This window comes from Trichomycterus rosablanca, chromosome 15 (genome assembly GCF_030014385.1).
Source record: "Trichomycterus rosablanca isolate fTriRos1 chromosome 15, fTriRos1.hap1, whole genome shotgun sequence".
Lineage (NCBI taxonomy): Eukaryota > Metazoa > Chordata > Actinopteri > Siluriformes > Trichomycteridae > Trichomycterus > Trichomycterus rosablanca.
This window is the reverse complement of record NC_086002.1, coordinates 17,503,128-17,523,836: the sequence shown is the minus strand read 5'-3', so window position 1 is coordinate 17,523,836 and position 20,709 is coordinate 17,503,128. Positions and strand designations below refer to the sequence as shown.

The window sequence follows — 20,709 nt, the reverse complement described above, 5'->3', positions numbered from 1 at the left end:
CATGTCTTTAACACTGCTAACACCGACACATAAAATATTTCACTTATTTGGATTTTATTGATACACAGCTTTGACCACTTTTACTTTAACCAAGATGTGTCTGACTTTGAAATATGTTTATGAAACGTTATGCTTCAGCAGAATATGACTTATAACGTCCCATTTCTCACAATACAGTGAAATATACAAACACATTTTTAACACAGATGTCACTTATAAAGACTTGCATCAGTATTGTTCAGCACAGACAAATCCATATAAATCCATATAAAACAAAATTTATTCATTGTTTATGTATTAATTTAGTTATTTACTCATTCATGACCCTAACACCCACTTTAACAAAACATCTATGGCTCTAGCAGTCCAGGTGACACATATCCAGGGCCAGCTGTAGCCTAGTGGTTAAGGTACTAGGCCAGTGACCATAGGGTAACTAGTTCAAGCCCCACCACTGCTAAGTTATCACTGTTGGGCCCTTGAGCAAGGCTCTTAACCCTCAATTGCTCAGACTGCTGAATTAAACTAATATGAATTTTTGATCATACACTGCTGTATTCTCCCACACTGTCTTTCCAAATTCCTAGTATGTTGTTTTTTTTGGCTACATTGTCATGTGTCTAATGGCTGTTTGTCCCACCTAATTGTACAATATAAAAATATGCGACAAACATAGCGATTATAGTACATTGTAATAGGGTTTAGGGTTGCATGGGGTTTAGAGTTGCATAGGGTTTAGAGTTGTTTCCTTGTTTGTCTTTCTTTCTTCTGGCACAACATGTTTAGAAAAAAAATTCTTAACATTAAACATTAGTTACAGAAAAATATGTCATGTGGAATACATCACATCGATTGTGGACCGATTTATTGTGGGGTAAAAACAGTGGAGGCACTAAGTTACGCGCTTTACATGAGGCCTACCCCGAGAAGCTGCGGTCACAGTGGGTGGTCGCTGCTTAACTCCGCCCCATTGTCTTCAACTAGGTCCGGTAGAGGGAAATAACAGGCTCGCTGTGAACGCTCGTCCTGCATTAACTCGCTTCGTCTCCACGAGAGTAGTAACCATGTCCGGAAGAGGCAAGGGCGGCAAAGGTCTTGGAAAAGGAGGCGCTAAGCGTCACCGCAAAGTTCTCCGTGATAACATCCAGGGTATTACTAAACCCGCCATCCGCCGTTTGGCTCGCCGTGGCGGTGTGAAGCGTATTTCCGGGTTGATCTACGAAGAGACCCGCGGTGTGCTCAAGGTGTTCCTTGAGAACGTCATCCGTGATGCCGTCACCTACACCGAACACGCAAAGAGAAAGACCGTCACCGCAATGGACGTGGTGTACGCTCTGAAACGCCAGATTCGGGGGTTAAACGTTCAGACCTCCACGCTAACACAACGGCTCTTTTAAGAGCCACTCATATTTTCTACAAAAGAGAAAGTCCTCCTGCTTTATTATTATTATTAGTAGTACGTTTTACTGATGCGTAGATGTGCAAATCACTCGTTTAGCCCCAAAAGCTTGAAAGCATAATTATAAGTAAAATCAACACCTTCACTGATGCATTTTTTTATCAATTCACTTATGTAGCCCTAAAAACTTGGCGTTATAATTAGTAGTTTTAGTATTACGTTTACTATCAGATCTCTCGTTTAGCCTTCATACGGCGTGTTTGCATACTACCAATGTACAGCCATACTGTAGATTACACTGCAATCATTAACACGATCTTTGTGTAAAATACAGTAAAACATTGTGCCTGAATGCTTCGCTTAAAAAACAAACAAAAAAATATCTATCTATCTATCCTAACTATATATTTATATATAAAAATATTGCTATTGATTCTTTTATATTCGGTTTTAAAACATGTATCGACCTCAGATTAAGCGGGAACAGACAACAAAGAACAGATTCTAGTGAATGGGGCAGAAGGGGGCGTGGAACAGTATGTTGTCTGTCCAATAGAAACCCAGGAATTTGGACCAATCAGAGTTACGTGTTCCAACTTGGCTTACTCAGCATGCAGGGTTAATAAAGCGGGCGTGTAGAGCGTCTACATTCACTTGCAGTTTGTTCTAGAGGAAACAGCAGCATCATGCCCGAACCAGCTAAGGCTGCGCCCAAGAAGGGCACCAAGAAAGCCGTCACCAAGACTGCCGGCAAAGGAGGCAAGAAGCGCAGAAAGTCCAGGAAGGAGAGCTACGCTATCTACGTGTACAAGGTCCTGAAACAGGTCCACCCTGATACCAGGATCTCCTCCAAGGCTATGGGCATCATGAACTCCTTCGTCAACGACATTTTCGAGCGTATCGCTGGTAAGTCCTCTCGTCTGGCTCACTACAACAAGCGCTCCACCATTACCTCCAGGGAGATCCAGACCGCCGTGCGCCTGCTGCTTCCCGGTGAGCTGGCCAAGCACGCCGTGTCCGAGGGTACCAAGGCCGTCACCAAGTACACCAGCTCCAAGTAAAGCGCCTTAGTCGCTTTGGCAAACCAACGGCTCTTTTAAGAGCCACCCATCTTATCAAGTTAAGAGAATTTTCTTTTTAAATATTATATCTGAATATGTTATACCCACTTTATCTACGTAGTCTCACATGTATATAATACTTGACTCTTTACCTTTTATTTATTTGTTAATACGGTACTATTTTTTTTGGGCCCTGCTGTTTTTCACGGGTTGTCCACGACTGTCAGTCAGTTTAGGAGATTACATAATAAAATATCACTGTACTCTTAAAAAAGATATTATAATACACTCAGAGCCGTAGAGAGAGAGAGATGCGACACTCCTTGATCTCGCCAAACAAACAAACCCGGCGCTGTCATGTTCTCATGTGGGACAGGCAGCAGTGAATGAAATATTAAACGCTAAATAATAATTTGCACAATTTCTGGGTATTTTCAACTGCCTTCACATTTACTGCATCTGCTTTAATGTCAGTCTGGTATATGAAGTGGAGGATTGATGTTTAAAATGACTTTTTAATAGGTCGTTTTTTGTTAAAACACACTACATTATACTAGCATACATTACGTAATGTGATATCATTAAGTAGTAGACAATATACAATAGAGAAAAAAATTTGTTTTGTTTTGTGTTTTTGCATAAACTAATCTCTCTTCACTTTCCTGAGGATTCATAATAATAATCATTTTGGCTAAACACTAAGCCATGTGGCTGGATTCATAAGGTTTACCTGCACTGAATGGACAGATTCACAAACACACCACTGGACCAGAAACATTATAGTGCAGGTACATAAAATAGCCTCATTCATCTCTTATTTCATGAGTTTTTAATTATTTCATGAGTTATTAATAATTGATTCCTACCAGGGTTATTATCGATGTTTTCCACTCGAGCAGTTTTAGGTGAGCTGCCGGCACCGTACGGTACCTCATGCGGTCTTTCTTTTTTTTTTTTCTTTTTTTGGCCTTAGCCCTAGCTTTACCACCGGTCTTGCTTTTTTAAATGGCTTTATTAAACAAGATTCAATCACATTACAAATATATGCAGATCAAAACATCATCAATATAATTACATCAGTTCAAAATACTAATTACATTTCAAAAAATATTATGAGAAAAAAAAAAGAAAAAGTGTGTAATTCATCTACCTATTCTAATACAGAAGCAGCGTCCTCAAAACTTGTTCTTTTTCTTTTCCATTTTTGTATTTATTTATTTATGTATGCTTTATTATTACTATTATTTTTTTTTTTATAATCTAAAAGTTTGCAAAGTAAAAAAGTTAGTCTTAATATTGACCAAGGTAGGTTTTTTTTTTTTTTTTTTTGTGCGCAAATCTTCATTTTTTAGTCTTCTGAAGTGGCATACAATTTGTTTAAAAACAGTATCTGTGGGTATATTGCATTGTTCAATGATCATTTTACACCTAGTTTTCCAAATTTTTGTATTAACAATGCAAACAATAACAATAACAAAGGTCATTCATTTATTGGGAGGTATTTTCAAAGATTCCAAACATAATTGTTTTTTTTTTATTATTTATATCAAACTCTAAGTTTAAGGTTTTAATTTTGTTCCAAATATCAATTGATCTACTGCAATTTATTAACAAATGTTCAATGGTTTCATCTTGTAAGCAGCCCTTATAGAGGGCATAATTTTGTTGTTACAAAACAGCTCCATTTTACAATAACTCTCACTGGGAGTCTTCCTTTGATTCCTCTTCAGTTAGTTGATTGTATTGTAAACTTTCACCATAATAATAACTATTAATTATATTATAAATATCTTTATTAGTTTGATTTAGCCAGTCTATTTTTAAATGATCATGTTTAAAAATAGTCACCATAAAGGAGCTGGTAGTATGGTGTTTTTAATCTATTTTTACCTTTTTGTTTTAACCAATATTTTTTTTTATCAACACAAATTGCACCTCTATTTATAGCTTGTGTTAAATTTTTACAAAAAGCTATTTTTAATTTGATACCTATTTCAAATGCTCCCAAACCTCCATATTTTTTTGGTTTATATAAAAATGCTCTTTTTGTTACCTCTCTATTAGTTCCCCATATATATTTTATGCATTGCTTGTTAATTCTTGTGATACACTTATCATCAGGTGGTATAACTGTAGCAAGGAATAACAGTTTAGACAAAATCAAAGTTTTTATAATTTGGATCCGTGTCATATAATTGGTAGCTTTATATTTTTCCAGTTCCTCTGGAATATGCGGTCTTTCCCAATCCGCTCCCTCCTCACTAATACTCCACTACAGAGGGACACTCCACGTGAACGCGCAAACGGAGGCGGAGTGAAGAGGGGGAGTGAGTAGGGAGCGGATTGAGATTGGGGGGATTGGGCTCCCTGACGGCAGTTCATGTTTACATTCCGTTTCTGCTCACCACGCTAGCCTGCAAAATGACCACAGCAAAAGTTAAGTTTATGTTTTTCTCAGATTGAGCTCCCTGATGTGTGTCTCATGAATTAGTTTATATTATTATTAAGGCTGTCGTTAATCGCGGTAATTAACGCGATTAAGGCGTTACATTTTTAATCGAGATAAAAAAAAATTAATCGAGAAGAAAATTTTTAATCAGACTATTTTTATTGAACAAATAGCTTTAGAAACCTTTCAGTGCTTGTGAAAGTAGCATTAGAGACACGTTAGGATAAAAAAAATACATCTAAAACACCTGCAGTGGTGTAGGAGGAGGTGTAGGGTGAATAAAACATGAGGGTAAAATTGTGTTTAGAAATGTGTAATATAGAAATGGACAACGCTCGTGTTTGTTGCTAGCTTTTGTGTGTGAGTGTGAGTGTGTGAGTGAGTAAAAAATTTAAGTAAAATAGGTGGATATGTCTCACCTGGACTGCTAGAGCCATTAATGTTATGTTAAATTGGGTGTTAGGGTCATGAATGAGTGATTAACTAAATAAACAATGAATACATTAAACAAATAAATACATAAAAATGGAGTAAATAAGTTTTCAGATTCTTCTGTGCTGAACAATACTGACTTATAAAGTCTTTATAAGTGACATCTGTGTTAAAAATGTGTTTGTATATGTCACTGTATTGTGAGAAATGGGACGTTATAAGTCATATTCTGCTAAAGCATAACGTTTCATAAACATATTTCAAAGTCAGACACATCTTGGTTAAAGTGAGAGTGATCTTAGCTGTGTATCAATAAAAGCCAAATAAGTGAAATAAGACATTTTATGTGTCGGTGTTAGCTGTGTTAACTGTCATGTAGCTGAAAGACCAAATGGAAAAAAAAGATAATGAACATAATAATTTATAATAATAATGATGATAATAAGAAGAATATTTTAATACACTAACATTCATTTCAGTCATTCCTACATATTTGTGCTGTAAGATCTACAGAACATCCCCGTGTCAGCTTTAAGTTCACATATACTGACACATTTCTAAAACAACACATGGCTCCAACATTCACATTCTACTGATCTTTCTAACACTTCAAGTCTATTTTAGTTATCTTTCTCTCTCTCTCTCTCCCTCTCTCTCTCTTTCAATTTCAATACAATTTTACTGATTTGACCTAATATGAATTTTTTATTATACACTGCTCTATTCTCCCACTCTGTCTTATATCCTAGTATGGGGTATTTTTTGGGCTACGTTGTCATGTCAATGGCTATTTGTATTAAAAAATGTGAGACACATGGCAATTATAGTACATTGTAATCGGGTTTAGGGTTGAACGGAGTTTGTGATGGTAAAGCTAAACAATAGTGATGTGCAGATGAAGCCTCATTAAAGCTTTTGAAGTTTTTCCTGATTGTGCTGAAAATACCTGAGTGGGGGAGGAGGGGGGTGGTTAGGGTTAAAAACACCTATAAAAATATAACATGTCTTACACCGTCATGAGAACATTATCAAAATGTTTTATTTAGGGTGTTTAACATATATTATTTTCATTCTTTATAATAATAAATTAAACGGTGTATTAAACAGGTTGTTATGCTGATAAACCATGGTAGCAGCAGTATCCTTCTGTTTCATACAAAGCTCGTCCGGTATCAGTTCAATACGTAATCAGTCCCGCACATTCCTGCTGGTTTAATACAAGCTTCGATACACTGAGTCGAGTGTTACAAAAGTGAAGCACACATGCTGCACATGTTTTTTTACCACGGTCACAAGAAAACTGGTGGCCACAAATAATTACAAGGCTAAAATTGCAGTGGTCTGTCTACCTGCATGTGCTCTTAACATAGTCTTGTAGCTGTATTTATTGAACCAGTGCTTTAGATGTATACTCTCTATCTTTGTATTGACAATGTTTTCTTTTTTTTTTTATTTGTCACGGTCTCCTGCTGCTTTTTTACTGGAAGCCCCGCCCGCAGTCACTCCACCATATCTCTCATTGGTTGCAGTAGAGAACAGGCTGCAACCAATGAGCAGCCACTTGTACTGCAAAAAGGCAGAAAGACAGAAAAAGAGAACAACCAAACACAAAGACATGAAAAAAAAAAAAAAAAAAAAAACCCGTGTCCCTAAGGCACGTAACAATATCATATCACTATTTTTTTTTTAATTCTCCAAAGGTGCCACAACAGGGCGACATTACAAGGATTTATTTTACCATGGTCACAAGATCTCATATTAACACATCATATTACTTTTTTTGCAATTCTTTAAAAGTGCCACAGGAGGGCGACATTACAATTTTTTTATTATGTCACAAGAAAACTGGCCACAAATAATCAAATAGTGCACTCTTACTTTGTCTTTTCAGTATTTAGCAGACACTTTTATCCAAAGCGACTTACATTTTGCAGTCTAAGCAATTGAGGGTTAAGGGCCTTGCTCAAGAATCCAACGGTGGCAGCCTGGCAGTGATGAGGTTTGAACCAGCAACCTTCTGCTTACTAGTCCAGTATCTTAACCGCTAGGCTACAACTGCCTTTGACATGCATGCAGTCACTCCACCATGTCTTTAATTGGTTGCAGTAGTGAACAGGCTCGTAACAATATCATATCAATATATATATACAGTGTATCACAAAAGTGAGTACACCCCTCACATTTCTGCAAATATTTCATTATATCTTTTCATGGGACAACACTATAGACATGAAACTTGGATATAACTTAGAGTAGTCAGTGTACAGCTTGTATAGCAGTGTAGATTTACTGTCTTCTGAAAATAACTCAACACACAGCCATTAATGTCTAAATAGCTGGCAACATAAGTGAGTACACCCCACAGTAAACATGTCCAAATTGTGCCCAAATGTGTCGTTGTCCCTCCCTGGTGTCATGTGTCAAGGTCCCAGGTGTAAATGGGGAGCAGGGCTGTTAAATTTGGTGTTTTGGGTACAATTCTCTCATACTGGCCACTGGATATTCAACATGGCACCTCATGGCAAAGAACTCTCTGAGGATGTGAGAAATAGAATTGTTGCTCTCCACAAAGATGGCCTGGGCTATAAGAAGATTGCTAACACCCTGAAACTGAGCTACAGCATGGTGGCCAAGGTCATACAGCGGTTTTCCAGGACAGGTTCCACTCGGAACAGGCTTCGCCAGGGTCGACCAAAGAAGTTGAGTCCACGTGTTTGGCGTCATATCCAGAGGTTGGCTTTAAAAAATAGACACATGAGTGCTGCCAGCATTGCTGCAGAGGTTGAAGACGTGGGAGGTCAGCCTGTCAGTGCTCAGACCATACGCCGCACACTGCATCAACTCGGTCTGCATGGTCGTCATCCCAGAAGGAAGCTGACGCACAAGAAAGCCCGCAAACAGTTTGCTGAAGACAAGCAGTCCAAGAACATGGATTACTGGAATGCCCTGTGGTCTGACGAGACCAAGATAAACTTGTTTGGCTCAGATGGTGTCCAGCATGTGTGGCGGCGCCCTGGTGAGAAGTACCAAGACAACTGTATCTTGCCTACAGTCAAGCATGGTGGTGGTAGCATCATGGTCTTGGGCTGCATGAGTGTTGCTGGCACTGGGGAGCTGCAGTTCATTGAGGGAAACATGAATTCCAACATGTACTGTGACATTCTGAAACAGAGCATGATCCCCTCCCTTCGAAAACTGGGCCTCATGGCAGTTTTCCAACAGGATAACGACCCCAAACACAACCTCCAAGATGACAACTGCCTTGCTGAGGAAGCTGAAGGTAAAGGTGATGGACTAAACCCAATTGAGCACCTGTGGCGCATCCTCAAGTGGAAGGTGGAGGAGTTCAAGGTGTCTAACATCCACCAGCTCCGTGATGTCATCATGGAGGAGTGGAAGAGGATTCCAGTAGCAACCTGTGCAGCTCTGGTGAATTCCATGCCCAGGAGGGTTAAGGCAGTGCTGGATAATAATGGTGGTCACACAAAATATTGACACTTTGGGCACAATTTGGACATGTTCACTGTGGGGTGTACTCACTTATGTTGCCAGCCATTTAGACATTAATGGCTGTGTGTTGAGTTATTTTCAGAAGACAGTAAATCTACACTGCTATACAAGTTGTACACTGACTACTCTAAGTTATATCCAAGTTTTAGTTCTATAGTGTTGTCCCATGAAAAGATATAATAAAATATTTGCAGAAATGTGAGGGGTGTACTCACTTTTGTGATACACTGTATATATTTTTTTTACAATTCTTCCAAAAAGTCACAACAGGGAGACATTACAAAGATTTTTGTTTATTATGGTCACAAGATCTCATATTAACACATATTATTTTATTGCAATTCTCCAAAAGTGCCAAAAGAGGGAGACATTACAAGATTTTTTTTTTCACCATGGTCACATGATCTCATTTTACCATATCACGTTAATTTATTTTACAGTTTTCAAAAAACTGCCACAAGAGGGCAACATTACAATGGATTTTTTTTACCATAATCAACAGACCTCATATTACCATATCATATTAGTTTTTATAACAATTCTCTAAAAGTGCCAAAAGAGGGTGACATTTCTTTTTTTTTTTTACCATGGTCACAAATAATCACAAGGCTAAAATTACAGTGGTCTTTTTTCCTGCATGTGCTCATAATATAACCTTGTAGCTGTATTTACTCAACCAGTGCTTTAAAACTATACACTCTATCTTTAACTTAACATCCCTTAACCCTGTCTGCTCCAGGGGCGCCGTAAGTTGGCTGACCCTGCGCTCTGACCCCAGCTTCCAACACCAGCTGGGATATGCGAAGAAAGAATTTCATTGTACTGTACACCTGTATATGTATATATGACAAACAAAGGATACAGTGTATCACAAAAGTGAGTACACCCCTCACATTTCTGCAAATATTTTATTATATCTTTTCATGGGACAACACTATAGAAATAAAACTTGGATATAACTTAGAGTAGTCAGTGTACAACTTGTATAGCAGTGTAGATTTACTGTCTTCTGAAAATAACTCAACACACAGCCATTAATGTCTAAATGGCTGGCAACATAAGTGAGTACACCCCACAGTGAACATGTCCAAATTGTGCCCAAAGTGTCAATATTTTGTGTGACCACCATTATTATCCAGCACTGCCTTAACCCTCCTGGGCATGGAATTCACCAGAGCTGCACAGGTTGCTACTGGAATCCTCTTCCACTCCTCCATGATGACATCACGGAGCTGGTGGATGTTAGACACCTTGAACTCCTCCACCTTCCACTTGAGGATGCGCCACAGGTGCTCAATTGGGTTTAGTCCATCACCTTTACCTTCAGCTTCCTCAGCAAGGCAGTTGTCATCTTGGAGGTTGTGTTTGGGGTCGTTATCCTGTTGGAAAACTGCCATGAGGCCCAGTTTTCAAAGGGAGGGGATCATGCTCTGTTTCAGAATGTCACAGTACATGTTGGAATTCATGTATCCCTCAATGAACTGCAGCTCCCCAGTGCCAGCAACACTCATGCAGCCCAAGACCATGATGCTACCACCACCATGCTTGACTGTAGGCAAGATACAGTTGTCTTGGTACTTCTCACCAGGGCGCGGCCACACATGCTGGACACCATTTGAGCCAAACAAGTTTATCTTGGTCTCGTCAGACCACAGGGCATTCCAGTAATACATGTTCTTGGACTGCTTGTCTTCAGCAAACTGTTTGCGGGCTTTCTTGTGCGTCAGCTTCCTTCTGGGATGACGACCATGCAGACCGAGTTGATGCAGTGTGCGGCGTATGGTCTGAGCACTGACAGGCTGACCTCCCACGTCTTCAACCTCTGCAGCAATGCTGGCAGCACTCATGTGTCTATTTTTTAAAGCCAACCTCTGGATATGACGCCGAACACGTGGACTCAACTTCTTTGGTCGACCCTGGCGAAGCCTGTTCCGAGTGGAACCTGTCCTGGAAAACCGCTGTATGACCTTGGCCACCATGCTGTAGCTCAGTTTCAGGGTGTTAGCAATCTTCTTATAGCCCAGGCCATCTTTGTGGAGAGCAACAATTCTATTTCTCACATCCTCAGAGAGTTCTTTGCCATGAGGTGCCATGTTGAATATCCAGTGGCCAGTATGAGAGAATTGTACCCAAAACACCAAATTTAACAGCCCTGCTCCCCATTTACACCTGGGACCTTGACACATGACACCAGGGAGGGACAACGACACATTTGGGCACAATTAGGACATGTTCACTGTGGGGTGTACTCACTTATGTTGCCAGCTATTTAGACATTAATGGCTGTGTGTTGAGTTATTTTCAGAAGACAGTAAATCTACACTGCTATACAAGTTGTACACTGACTACTCTAAGTTATATCCAAGTTTCATGTCTATAGTGTTGTCCCATGAAAAGATATAATCAAATATTTGCAGAAATGTGAGGGGTGTACTCACTTTTGTGATACACTGTATCTTTCTTTCTTTCTTTCCTTTCCTTTATTCGTGGCGGTCTCTTGCTATTTTTTTTCACTGGAAGCCCCGCCCCCAGTTACTCCACCATATCTCTCATTGGATGCAGTGGAGAAAACGCTGCAACCAATCAGCAGCCGCTTGTACTGCAAAAATACAGAAAGAGAGAACAACCAAACACAAATACAGGAAAACAGAAAAAAACACGTGTCCCTCAGGCATGTAACAATATCATATCACTATTATTTTTTTTACAAATCTCCAAAAGTGCCACAACAGGGCGACATTACAAAGATTTGTTTTACCATGATCACAAGATCTCATATTACCACATCATATTACTTTTTTGCAATTCTTTAAAAGTGCCACAAGAGGGCGACATTAAAAGATTTTTTTTTACCCATTTGGTCACATGAACTCATTTTACCATATCATGTTAAATTTTTTTTTACAGTTTTCCAAAACTGCCACAAGACAGCGACATTACAAGGATCTTTTTTTACCATGGTCAAAAGACCTCATATTACCACATCATATTACTTTTTTTGCAATTCTCCAAAAGTGCCACAATAGGATGACATTAGAATTTTTTTATTACACACAAGAAAATTGGCCACAAATAATCAATTATTCAAATAATAAAAGTATTTTCAGCATTTAGCAGATGCTTTTATTTAAAGCGATTTACATTTTGCAGTCTAAGCAATTGAGAGTTAAGGGCCTTGCTCAAGAGCCCAACGGTGGCAGCCTGGCAGTGATGAGGTTTGAACCAGCAACCTTCTGCTTACTAGTCCAGTATCTTCACCGCTTGTGAACGTAACAATACTGCATGTGCTTATAACATAACCTTGTAGCTGTATTTACTTAACCAGTGCTCTAGAAGTATTCACTCTATCTTTGTTTTGACATTCTTTTTTTTTGTTTTTATTGGAGAACAGGCTGCAACCAATCAGCAGCCAGTTGTTCTGAAAAAGGGCAGAAAGGCAGAAAGAGAGAACAACCAAACACAAAGACATGAACACATAAAAAAAAAAAAAAAAAAACACGTGTCCCTCAGGCAAGAAACAATATCAAATCACTATTTTTTTTTTTTTACAGTTCTCCAAAAGTGCCACAACAGGGCGACATTACAATATTTTTTTTTACAACGGTCAAAAGACCTCATATTACCACATCATATTCCTTTTTTTGCAATTCTCCAAAAGTGCCACAAGAGGGCAATTATTATTATTTTTTTTTTTTCCACGATTGTCACAGGAAAACTGGTGGCCACAAATAAACACATGGCCAAAATTACAGTGGTCTGTCTACCTGCATGTGCGCTTACCATATCATTGTAACTGTATTTACTTAACCAGAGCTTTCAAAGTATACACTCTAGCTTTGTCCTGACATTCTTTTTTTTTATTATTTGTGGCGGTCGCCTGCTGCTTTTATATTGAAAGTCCGCCCTCAGTCACTCCACCATGTCTCTAATTGGTTGCAGTAGTGAACAGGCTCGTAACAAAATCAAATCACTATTTTTTTTTTTTATGATTCTTTAAAATATCCACAAGAAGTCGACATTATAAAGATTATTGTTCATTATGGTCACAAGATCTCATATAACTACAACATATTACTTTTTACTATTGCAATTCTCCAAAACTGCCACAAGAGGGCGAAATTGCAAGGATTTTTTTTACCATGGCCAACACACCTCATATTACCACATCATATTAGTTTTTATAACAATTCTCCAACAATTTTCGCCACAAGAGGGCGATATTTCAATTTATTTATTTATTATTTTTTATTTTTTTTATTTTTTTTTATTTTTTTACTAGGGTCACAAGAAAACTGGCCACAAATAATCACAAGGCTAAAATTACAGTGGTCTTTCTACCTGCATGTGCTCATAACATAACCTTGTAGCTGTATTTACTCAACCAGTGCTTTAAAAGTATTCACTCGATCTTTGTCTTGACATTCTATTCTTTCCTTTTTTTATTCGTGCCGGTCTCTTGCTGTTTTTTTTTTTTACTGGAAGCCCCGCCCCCAGTCACTCCACCATATCTCTCATTGGTTGCAGTAGAGAACAGGCTGCAACCAATCAGCAGCCACTTGTACTGCAAAAGGGCAGACAGACAGAAAAAGAGAACAACCAAACACAAAGACATGAAAACAGAAAAAAAAAACACGTTCCTTCGGCACAGAACAATATCAATTCACTATTTTTTTTACAGTTCTCCAAAAGTGCAACAACATTTTTTTACCAATATGGTCTCATGAACTCATTTTACCATATCATGTTAGTTTTTATAACAATTCTCCAAAAGTGCCACAAGAGGGCGACATTATGTCTACACAACTATGTTGATATAAACACAGTGAACAACATTGATCATTTGTAACAACATTTACCCTTCTGGGCCACGGTACTAATTTCCTTCAGAATCAATAAAGTATCTATCTATCTGTCTTTCTGTCCGTCTGTCTGTCTGTCTGTCTGTCTATCTTTTTAGCAATTCTCCAAAACTTCCACAAGAGGGCGACATTACAAGGATTTTTTTTGTACCATGCTCACAAGAAATCTGGTGGCCACAAATAAGCACAAGGCCAAAATTACAGTGGTCTGTCTACCTGCATGTGCTCTTAACATATCCTGTAGCTGTATTTACTCAACCAGTGCTTTAAAAGTATACATTGTAACTGGTTGCAGTAGAGAACAGGCTGCAACCAATCAGCAGCCACTTGTATTGCAAAATGACAGAAAGACAGAATAACCAAACACGACATTACAAGAATTTTTTTTAAACATGGTCACATGTTTTCATTTTACCATTTCATATTATTTTTTTTATAATTCTCCAAAAGTGTTCTAAGAGGGCGACATTACAAAGATTTTTTCTATTATGGTAACAAGACATATAATATATTGTCGTAAGTATTCACTCACCTGCCTTCACACCTATATGAACTTGAGTGACGTATCATTCTTAATCCATAGGGTTTAATATGATGTCGGCCCACCCTTAGCAGCTATAACAACCGCAACTCTTCTAGGAAAGCTTTCCACAAGGTTTAGGAATGTGTTTATGGGAATTTTGACCATTCTTTCAGAAGCGCATTTGTGAGGTCAGATACTGATGTTGGACGAGAAGGCCTGGCTTGCAGTCTCCGCTCTAATTCATCCCAAAGGTGTTCTATCGGGTTGAGGTCAGGACTCTGTGAAGGCCAGTCGACTTCTTCCACACCAAACTCGCTCGTCTAAGTCTTTATGCATTATCTCTGGTGCACAGTCATGTTGGAACAGGAAGGGGCCATCCCCAAACTGTGAACACAAAGTCTGCTGAAGCATTAAGATTTCCTTTCACTGGAACTAAGGGGCCGAGTCCAAATCCTGAAAAACAACCCCACACCATAATCCCCCCTCCACCACACTTTACACTCGGCACAATACAGTCAGACAGGTACCGTTCTCCTGGCAAATGCCAAACCCAGACTCGTCGATCGGGTTGCCAGACAGAGAAGCGTGATTCATCACTCTAGAGAACATGTCTCCACTGCTCTAGAGTCCAGTGGCGGTGTGCTCTACACCACTGCATGCAACGCGTTGCATTATGCTTGGTGATGTAAGGCTTGGATGCAGCTGCTTGGCTGCATTCCATGAAGCTCTACACACTGTTCTTGAGCTAATCTGAAGGCCACATGAAGTTTGGGGGTCTGTAGCGATTGACTCTGCAGAAAATTGGCAACCTCTGTGCATTATGAGCCTCAGCTCTGTTATTTTACATGGCACTAACACTTCATGGCTGTTGTTCCCAATCGCTTCCACTTTGTTATAATACCACTGACAGTCGATTGTGGAATATTTAGTAGCAAGGAAATTTCACGACTGGACTTGTTGCACAGGTGGCATCTTATTACAGTACCATGCTGGAATTCACTGAGCTCCTGAGACCCATTCTTTCACTAATGTTTGTAGAAGCAGTCTGCATGCCTAGGTGCTTGATTTTATACACCTGTGGCCATGGAAGTGATTGGAACACCTGAATTCAATTATTTGGATGGGTGAGTGAAAACTTTTGGCAATATAGTGTATTAACATTTCAAATGACTTTTTTACAATTCTCCAAAAGTGCCACAAGAAGGCAACATCACAATTTTTTCAACATGGTCACAAGATCTTGTATTATCATATCATATAACCTTTTTTTTTTTTTTTACAATTCTCCAAAAGTTCCACAAGAGGAGTTTGCATGTTCTCCATTTGTCTGCATGGTTTTCCTCCAGCTCCTACTTTTTTTTTCCCACAGTCCAAAGACATAAAAGTGCCACAAGAGGGCAACATCTCAATTTTTTTTTTTTACCATGCGGTCACATGATCTCATATTACCATATCTGTTACATGTACATGGTTAGCCTTAATTTAAGGGTACAGTAATTGCTGGTACATTGCCAAGGTGCTACATAACTCAGTGAAGAGGTGTGAAAATAAGCAGAAAACCAGATTTATACCCAGCTAAATCAACTTCACTTAGCAGGTCTTTAAATGTTACAGGTTTTTACAAACAAAGTGTATTAATTAGAGAACACAAATGTACACATTGGAACTTAAAATCCAACAAAGCTCCCACTCACAAAGTGAACTGTAGACGGTGCCAAATAAAACAAATAAGAAAAACAGCTAAACTGCCTATAGTCAGGCCTAAACTAACTAACAAAGGAAAAAAAATACAAGGTATAGCACCCACTTGTAACCTAAAAGGCTAAACATAATAATACCTACATGTATGAATGTATGGCTGCCTTCATGCCTGTTCACAATGGGGAAAGTGGGTAAGGAAAAAGGATTGTTTGTTTGTTTATTAGGATTTTAATGTCTTGTTTTACACTTTTGTTACATTCATGACAAGAACAGTAGTTACTCATTACACAAGATTCATCATTTCACAAGGTTATATTAAACACAGTCTTGGACAATTTAGTGTCTCCAATACATCTCACTTGTACGTCTTTGGACTGTGGGAGGAAACTGGAGCACCCGGTGGAAACGGACACGGGGAGAACATGCAAACTCCACACAGAAAGGACCCTAACAACCCTACCGGGTTGGGAATCGAACACAGGACCTTCTTGCTGTGAGACGACAGTGCTACCCACTTAGCCACCTGACTATCTTTCAAGGGCTCTTAACATAGCCTTGTAGCTGTCTATACTTAACCAGAGCTTTTAAAGTTTACAGGCAACAGTTTACAGTCTGTCTCTGTCTTGGCATCCTTGATGTGCTACATGACCACCTTCCCATTGGAAAACTTGCCCTTGATCCAATATGGGGGCTTTCAAGATGGCAGCCATGTTCCAGACATAGCCTAAAAGCAGAGGTGGAAAGAGTACTAAAATATTGTACTCAAGTAAAAGTACTATTACTTTAATGATTTTTTACTTAAGTATGAGTAAAATTACTAGTCTAAAAATCTACTCAAGTAAAAAGTAACTCATTTAAAATGTACTCAGAGTAAACGTTACTTAGTTACTTTTTTAACAGAAGGAGGAACGTCATTTTCCAACAGAAGTTGATAGATGAATGATACAGCAGATCACACACAGCTCACCAGCCATGCAGCATATTAGCAGTTCATGTGTGGATTTAACCTCTACACACCTAACACACTGCAACTGCTTTTATCAATTCAAAACCGCATTATTTCTGTTTATCCTCAATAAAAGGGTTAGGTGGTTACGGTTGCACCTATAAAAAATATAACGGGTCTTACACAATCATAGGAACATGATGAAAATCAAAAATACACCAGCAGAATCTCACAATCACATTTATGCTGTCCGTTTTACTTAAATAAATACTCAAAAATAATGAACATAAAAAATCACAATATTTCATATTGCTTTGCTATCGTTGCAAAATGAAAGCCAACCATAAACAGCAGAACCGCGACCCAGATCAGTCACACAGCAACAGAAAATCATAACCACTTATCTGCTTACCTGATCTATATCCATGTGTTGTTCCATTAGGGATATAATCCACTTTATATAAGACCATCTTGTATGTTTCCAGAATATATAAATCCATACACAACTGTTTCATCCACCTAACTAATGAAAACTAGATTTATTATCTCGGATTTCCCAGTAAAAAGCTTAAATTGGTGATTCGTTCACTAAACTGTCATTTATAGAACAACCAATGAAGAAAGAGATTGAAATTCCGCCCAGAATCTGAGTTCTGAAGATCTGATTTCTTCATACATCTGAATCTCTTCACCAAATGAACCGATTCATGGAGTTGTTTATGCACGAGTCGTTTCTAACTCGTTAACTCAGTGATTCAGTTCTCAAGCCCGACTCTAAAGAACAGTTTCGTAAATGCTCAGCGGGCCGGATGAAACAGTTTAATGTCGAGTTTTTTTTTTTTACTCAGTAACGGATGTTATTTAAAATGAAGCGAATTACAATTCTTAATACAAAACATACTTAAGTAAAAGTAAAATTACAGGTTGTAAAATCTACTTTAAAAAGTACAAGTACACAAAAACACTACTCAATTACAGTAGCACGAGTAAATGTAATTCGTTACTTTCCACCTCTGTAAATAAACTATAAACTTGTTTAATGACGTTAAATCTGATTGGTTCATGGCACGTATGTTTCAAAGCAGAAACAAACACAGGTACATCTACACAAGAGAGGATTTTTCTGACACTTAATGCAATGCAACCACAGTACGTCTCTTTCCTGTAGTGTTTTTGTGTGTTAGCAGTCCAAGGGATGCAGAGTGTAAGTTTTTTAATACATTTTAGACTGGGGTGACTCGAGATTTTGAATACTTTTAAAGGGTGCCGTGACTGAAAAAAGGTTGAAAAACACTGCTTTAACATGCTGATGACTTTGAGCTCAATTTTCTGTTGAGGAATTTAGAGGAACAGAACATCACAAGAAGGTAATAAAAAGGTAATAAAGAAAGATATACAGATAGACAGATAGATAGATAAGTATATATACAGTGATGCTTGAAAGTTTGTGAACTTTCTGGTTACAAAAAAAATCGATTCTTTTTTTTATTGCTTCATATTCATTTTGAAATATCCCCTCATTTTTATGAGCAGTGTATTATTTACTTATTTTTTATTATTGTTGATATATTTTTGATTATTTGTTGTCGTGTTTGTTGATATTTAAATCATTTCTTTTTTGAAAACTGTTTACAGGTTAAAGTATGAAAGCATAAACACTGTAACTGTCTCAAAGACATTATTTTTTTGTTTAATTATATGTTTAATGTTTTGTTTCATGATTGCTAATTTATACAATGTGTGATGTAAATGTAAAATAGATGTTAAAAGTTTTTGTGTAAAAAGGTACCACTTTAAAATCATTTTGGGGATAAAAGTTAGTGAAACTGTTTGTTAACGTCAAGTGTTATGAGTCACATGACCTGAGTAATAACCGTGGCATTGTGGGTCAGAACCAACACGGGTGCAGAGGAAGACACATGGCTTCAAACTAATTTAATTCTGCACATGGTTTAAGAGGCGCACACGGTAATTATATTTAATATATTGTTGTATTTGTACATAATGTTGTGTTTGTGTATTTTTGTGGACAATGATAAACAATGATAAACATAAGCAACTTTACTCGATTTCACATTTGGTTATGCTCGTGTGGAAAGGTCTAATCAATGGACGCTAATTTGAAAGACTTTGAAGGACTCATGCATGTGTACTTTATACGTATTTTATTTCTGTGTAGTTTTCAGGGTGTTTGCTGAAGAGAGAGCGCGAGAGAAAGAGAGAGAGAGAGAGAAATAAAAAATCTTCAAAAAACATCTGTACGAAGCGTGGCCATTCTTTCATTAAACCGGTGCAGCTACAGTGAAAACGTACCGCCAGCACGGCCGAGAGTCCAGAGTAAGAGGCGTCGCGTGTCCGGGAAGGCAGCGTGTGGACGGGCAGGCATCGGGAAAGAGGCTTTCAGCTCACGGAAAAAAACAGAGTTTCATCTGCTGACATTGCAAGAGTGTCGTAACCAGGAAAGGGCAGCGTTTACAAGCCTGGACTACAGCTCATCAGTCATCGCTCGTTTACAGGCTTCAGCGTGCAGTGGTTGCTTCATATCTTCAGGCAAAAGAGAGCAGCTCTGCAGACGGCTTCAGGTTTAACTGTACTATATCTACAACTTTATTGCAACAAAATTTAAAGAGAAACTTTTATTGAAATGCTAGTTTATTAACGTGAACTATAACTGATTTATCATTTAGCCTGCTTTACTAGTGTTTATTAGTTTTGTATTTGTTATAAATGTTCTAATGGATAATTGAATTGAGAATTTAAGTGCATTGAGGGGTTCATAGTTTCTATTGAACATTACTTTCTGGTTTACATAGACATTTAATTGCATATATAGCAATAACTTTGTAATAGATACAGTGCCTTTCAAAAAACACGTAACAATGTCAGTTCAAGGAGAAAAATCACAAAGTAGTCAACCTAGTGAACAAATTGAGTACCTTAAACTAGAATTAACCAGGTTAAATGAACAATTAAAATCACAAAATGATGATGTTGAAATAGAGAGATTAGAGTCACTCATAAGTGATATTCAGGCTAAAATAGCAATGATGGAGCCTGCCTCCACCTCATCCAAAAAAGTGGAACCCAGGAAGTCTTCAAGAGAGAGAAAGTTAACCCCCAAAATGCTTGAACTGAAGCAACAAGAGACTTCTCAGAGGGAAAGTAAATTCATTATGCTGTATGGACGTGAAAGAACAAGTTAGAACTACACGTAACAAACTTAAAGATGAGTGCTCTGATCAAGATCTAGGTGATATGATGGATGCTGTGGAAGGTATAGAGACACAAGTGAAAGATGTGTATGAGAAAATACGATCTCAATTTGCACCCTCAACTGAGATTAGGAGAAAGATGGATTCTTGTACAGCAGTAACAGCAGATTTGATGGAGCTAATGAAAGTACGCATGAGTGAAGCTGGCCTAGAGGAGTTTGATGCAAAAGCAGAAAATGCAAGACTCTGTTTAGTGCTAGACAAAGAGTATGCCCAGTCCATATTTGGAACTTCCATTTCCAAATCTGCCAGTTGTAGTAACCACTCAAGCTGCTCTTCAGAACAGCAAAGCATAACAGCAAAAAGAGCAGAGTGTGCTGCCCAGTTAGCGGCAAAGAAGGCAGAAATGAAGATGGAGGAGACAATTGCTGCACAAAGGCAAGAACTTAAAAGACTGGAAAATGAGAGAGATCTTCAGGTATTAGCTGCTAAGCTTAAGGTATACTCTGAAGCTGACTCAGGTGAGGCCTGTGACATAGGTGGGATAGAACACAGTGAGATGGCCAATTGTCCTGCAGAACCTCACCAAGAAATTAAAAAGGAACAAAAAAGTGAGA

The 20,709-nt window shown here is 38.3% G+C and overlaps 2 protein-coding genes across 2 annotated transcripts in view; both read left to right on the top strand.

Annotated features, from left to right (window-relative positions):
* The window catches only part of LOC134328236 (NACHT, LRR and PYD domains-containing protein 12-like), a 373,426-nt gene that overhangs the window by 271,975 nt on the left and 80,742 nt on the right, over nucleotides 1-20,709 (top strand). The gene's annotated exons all lie outside the window — the stretch shown is intronic.
* Nucleotides 1,065-1,397, top strand: LOC134329492 (histone H4-like). Its single transcript, XM_063010779.1, has one exon. The coding sequence runs from the start codon at nucleotides 1,065-1,067 to the stop codon at nucleotides 1,395-1,397; it is 333 nt and encodes a 110-aa protein (XP_062866849.1).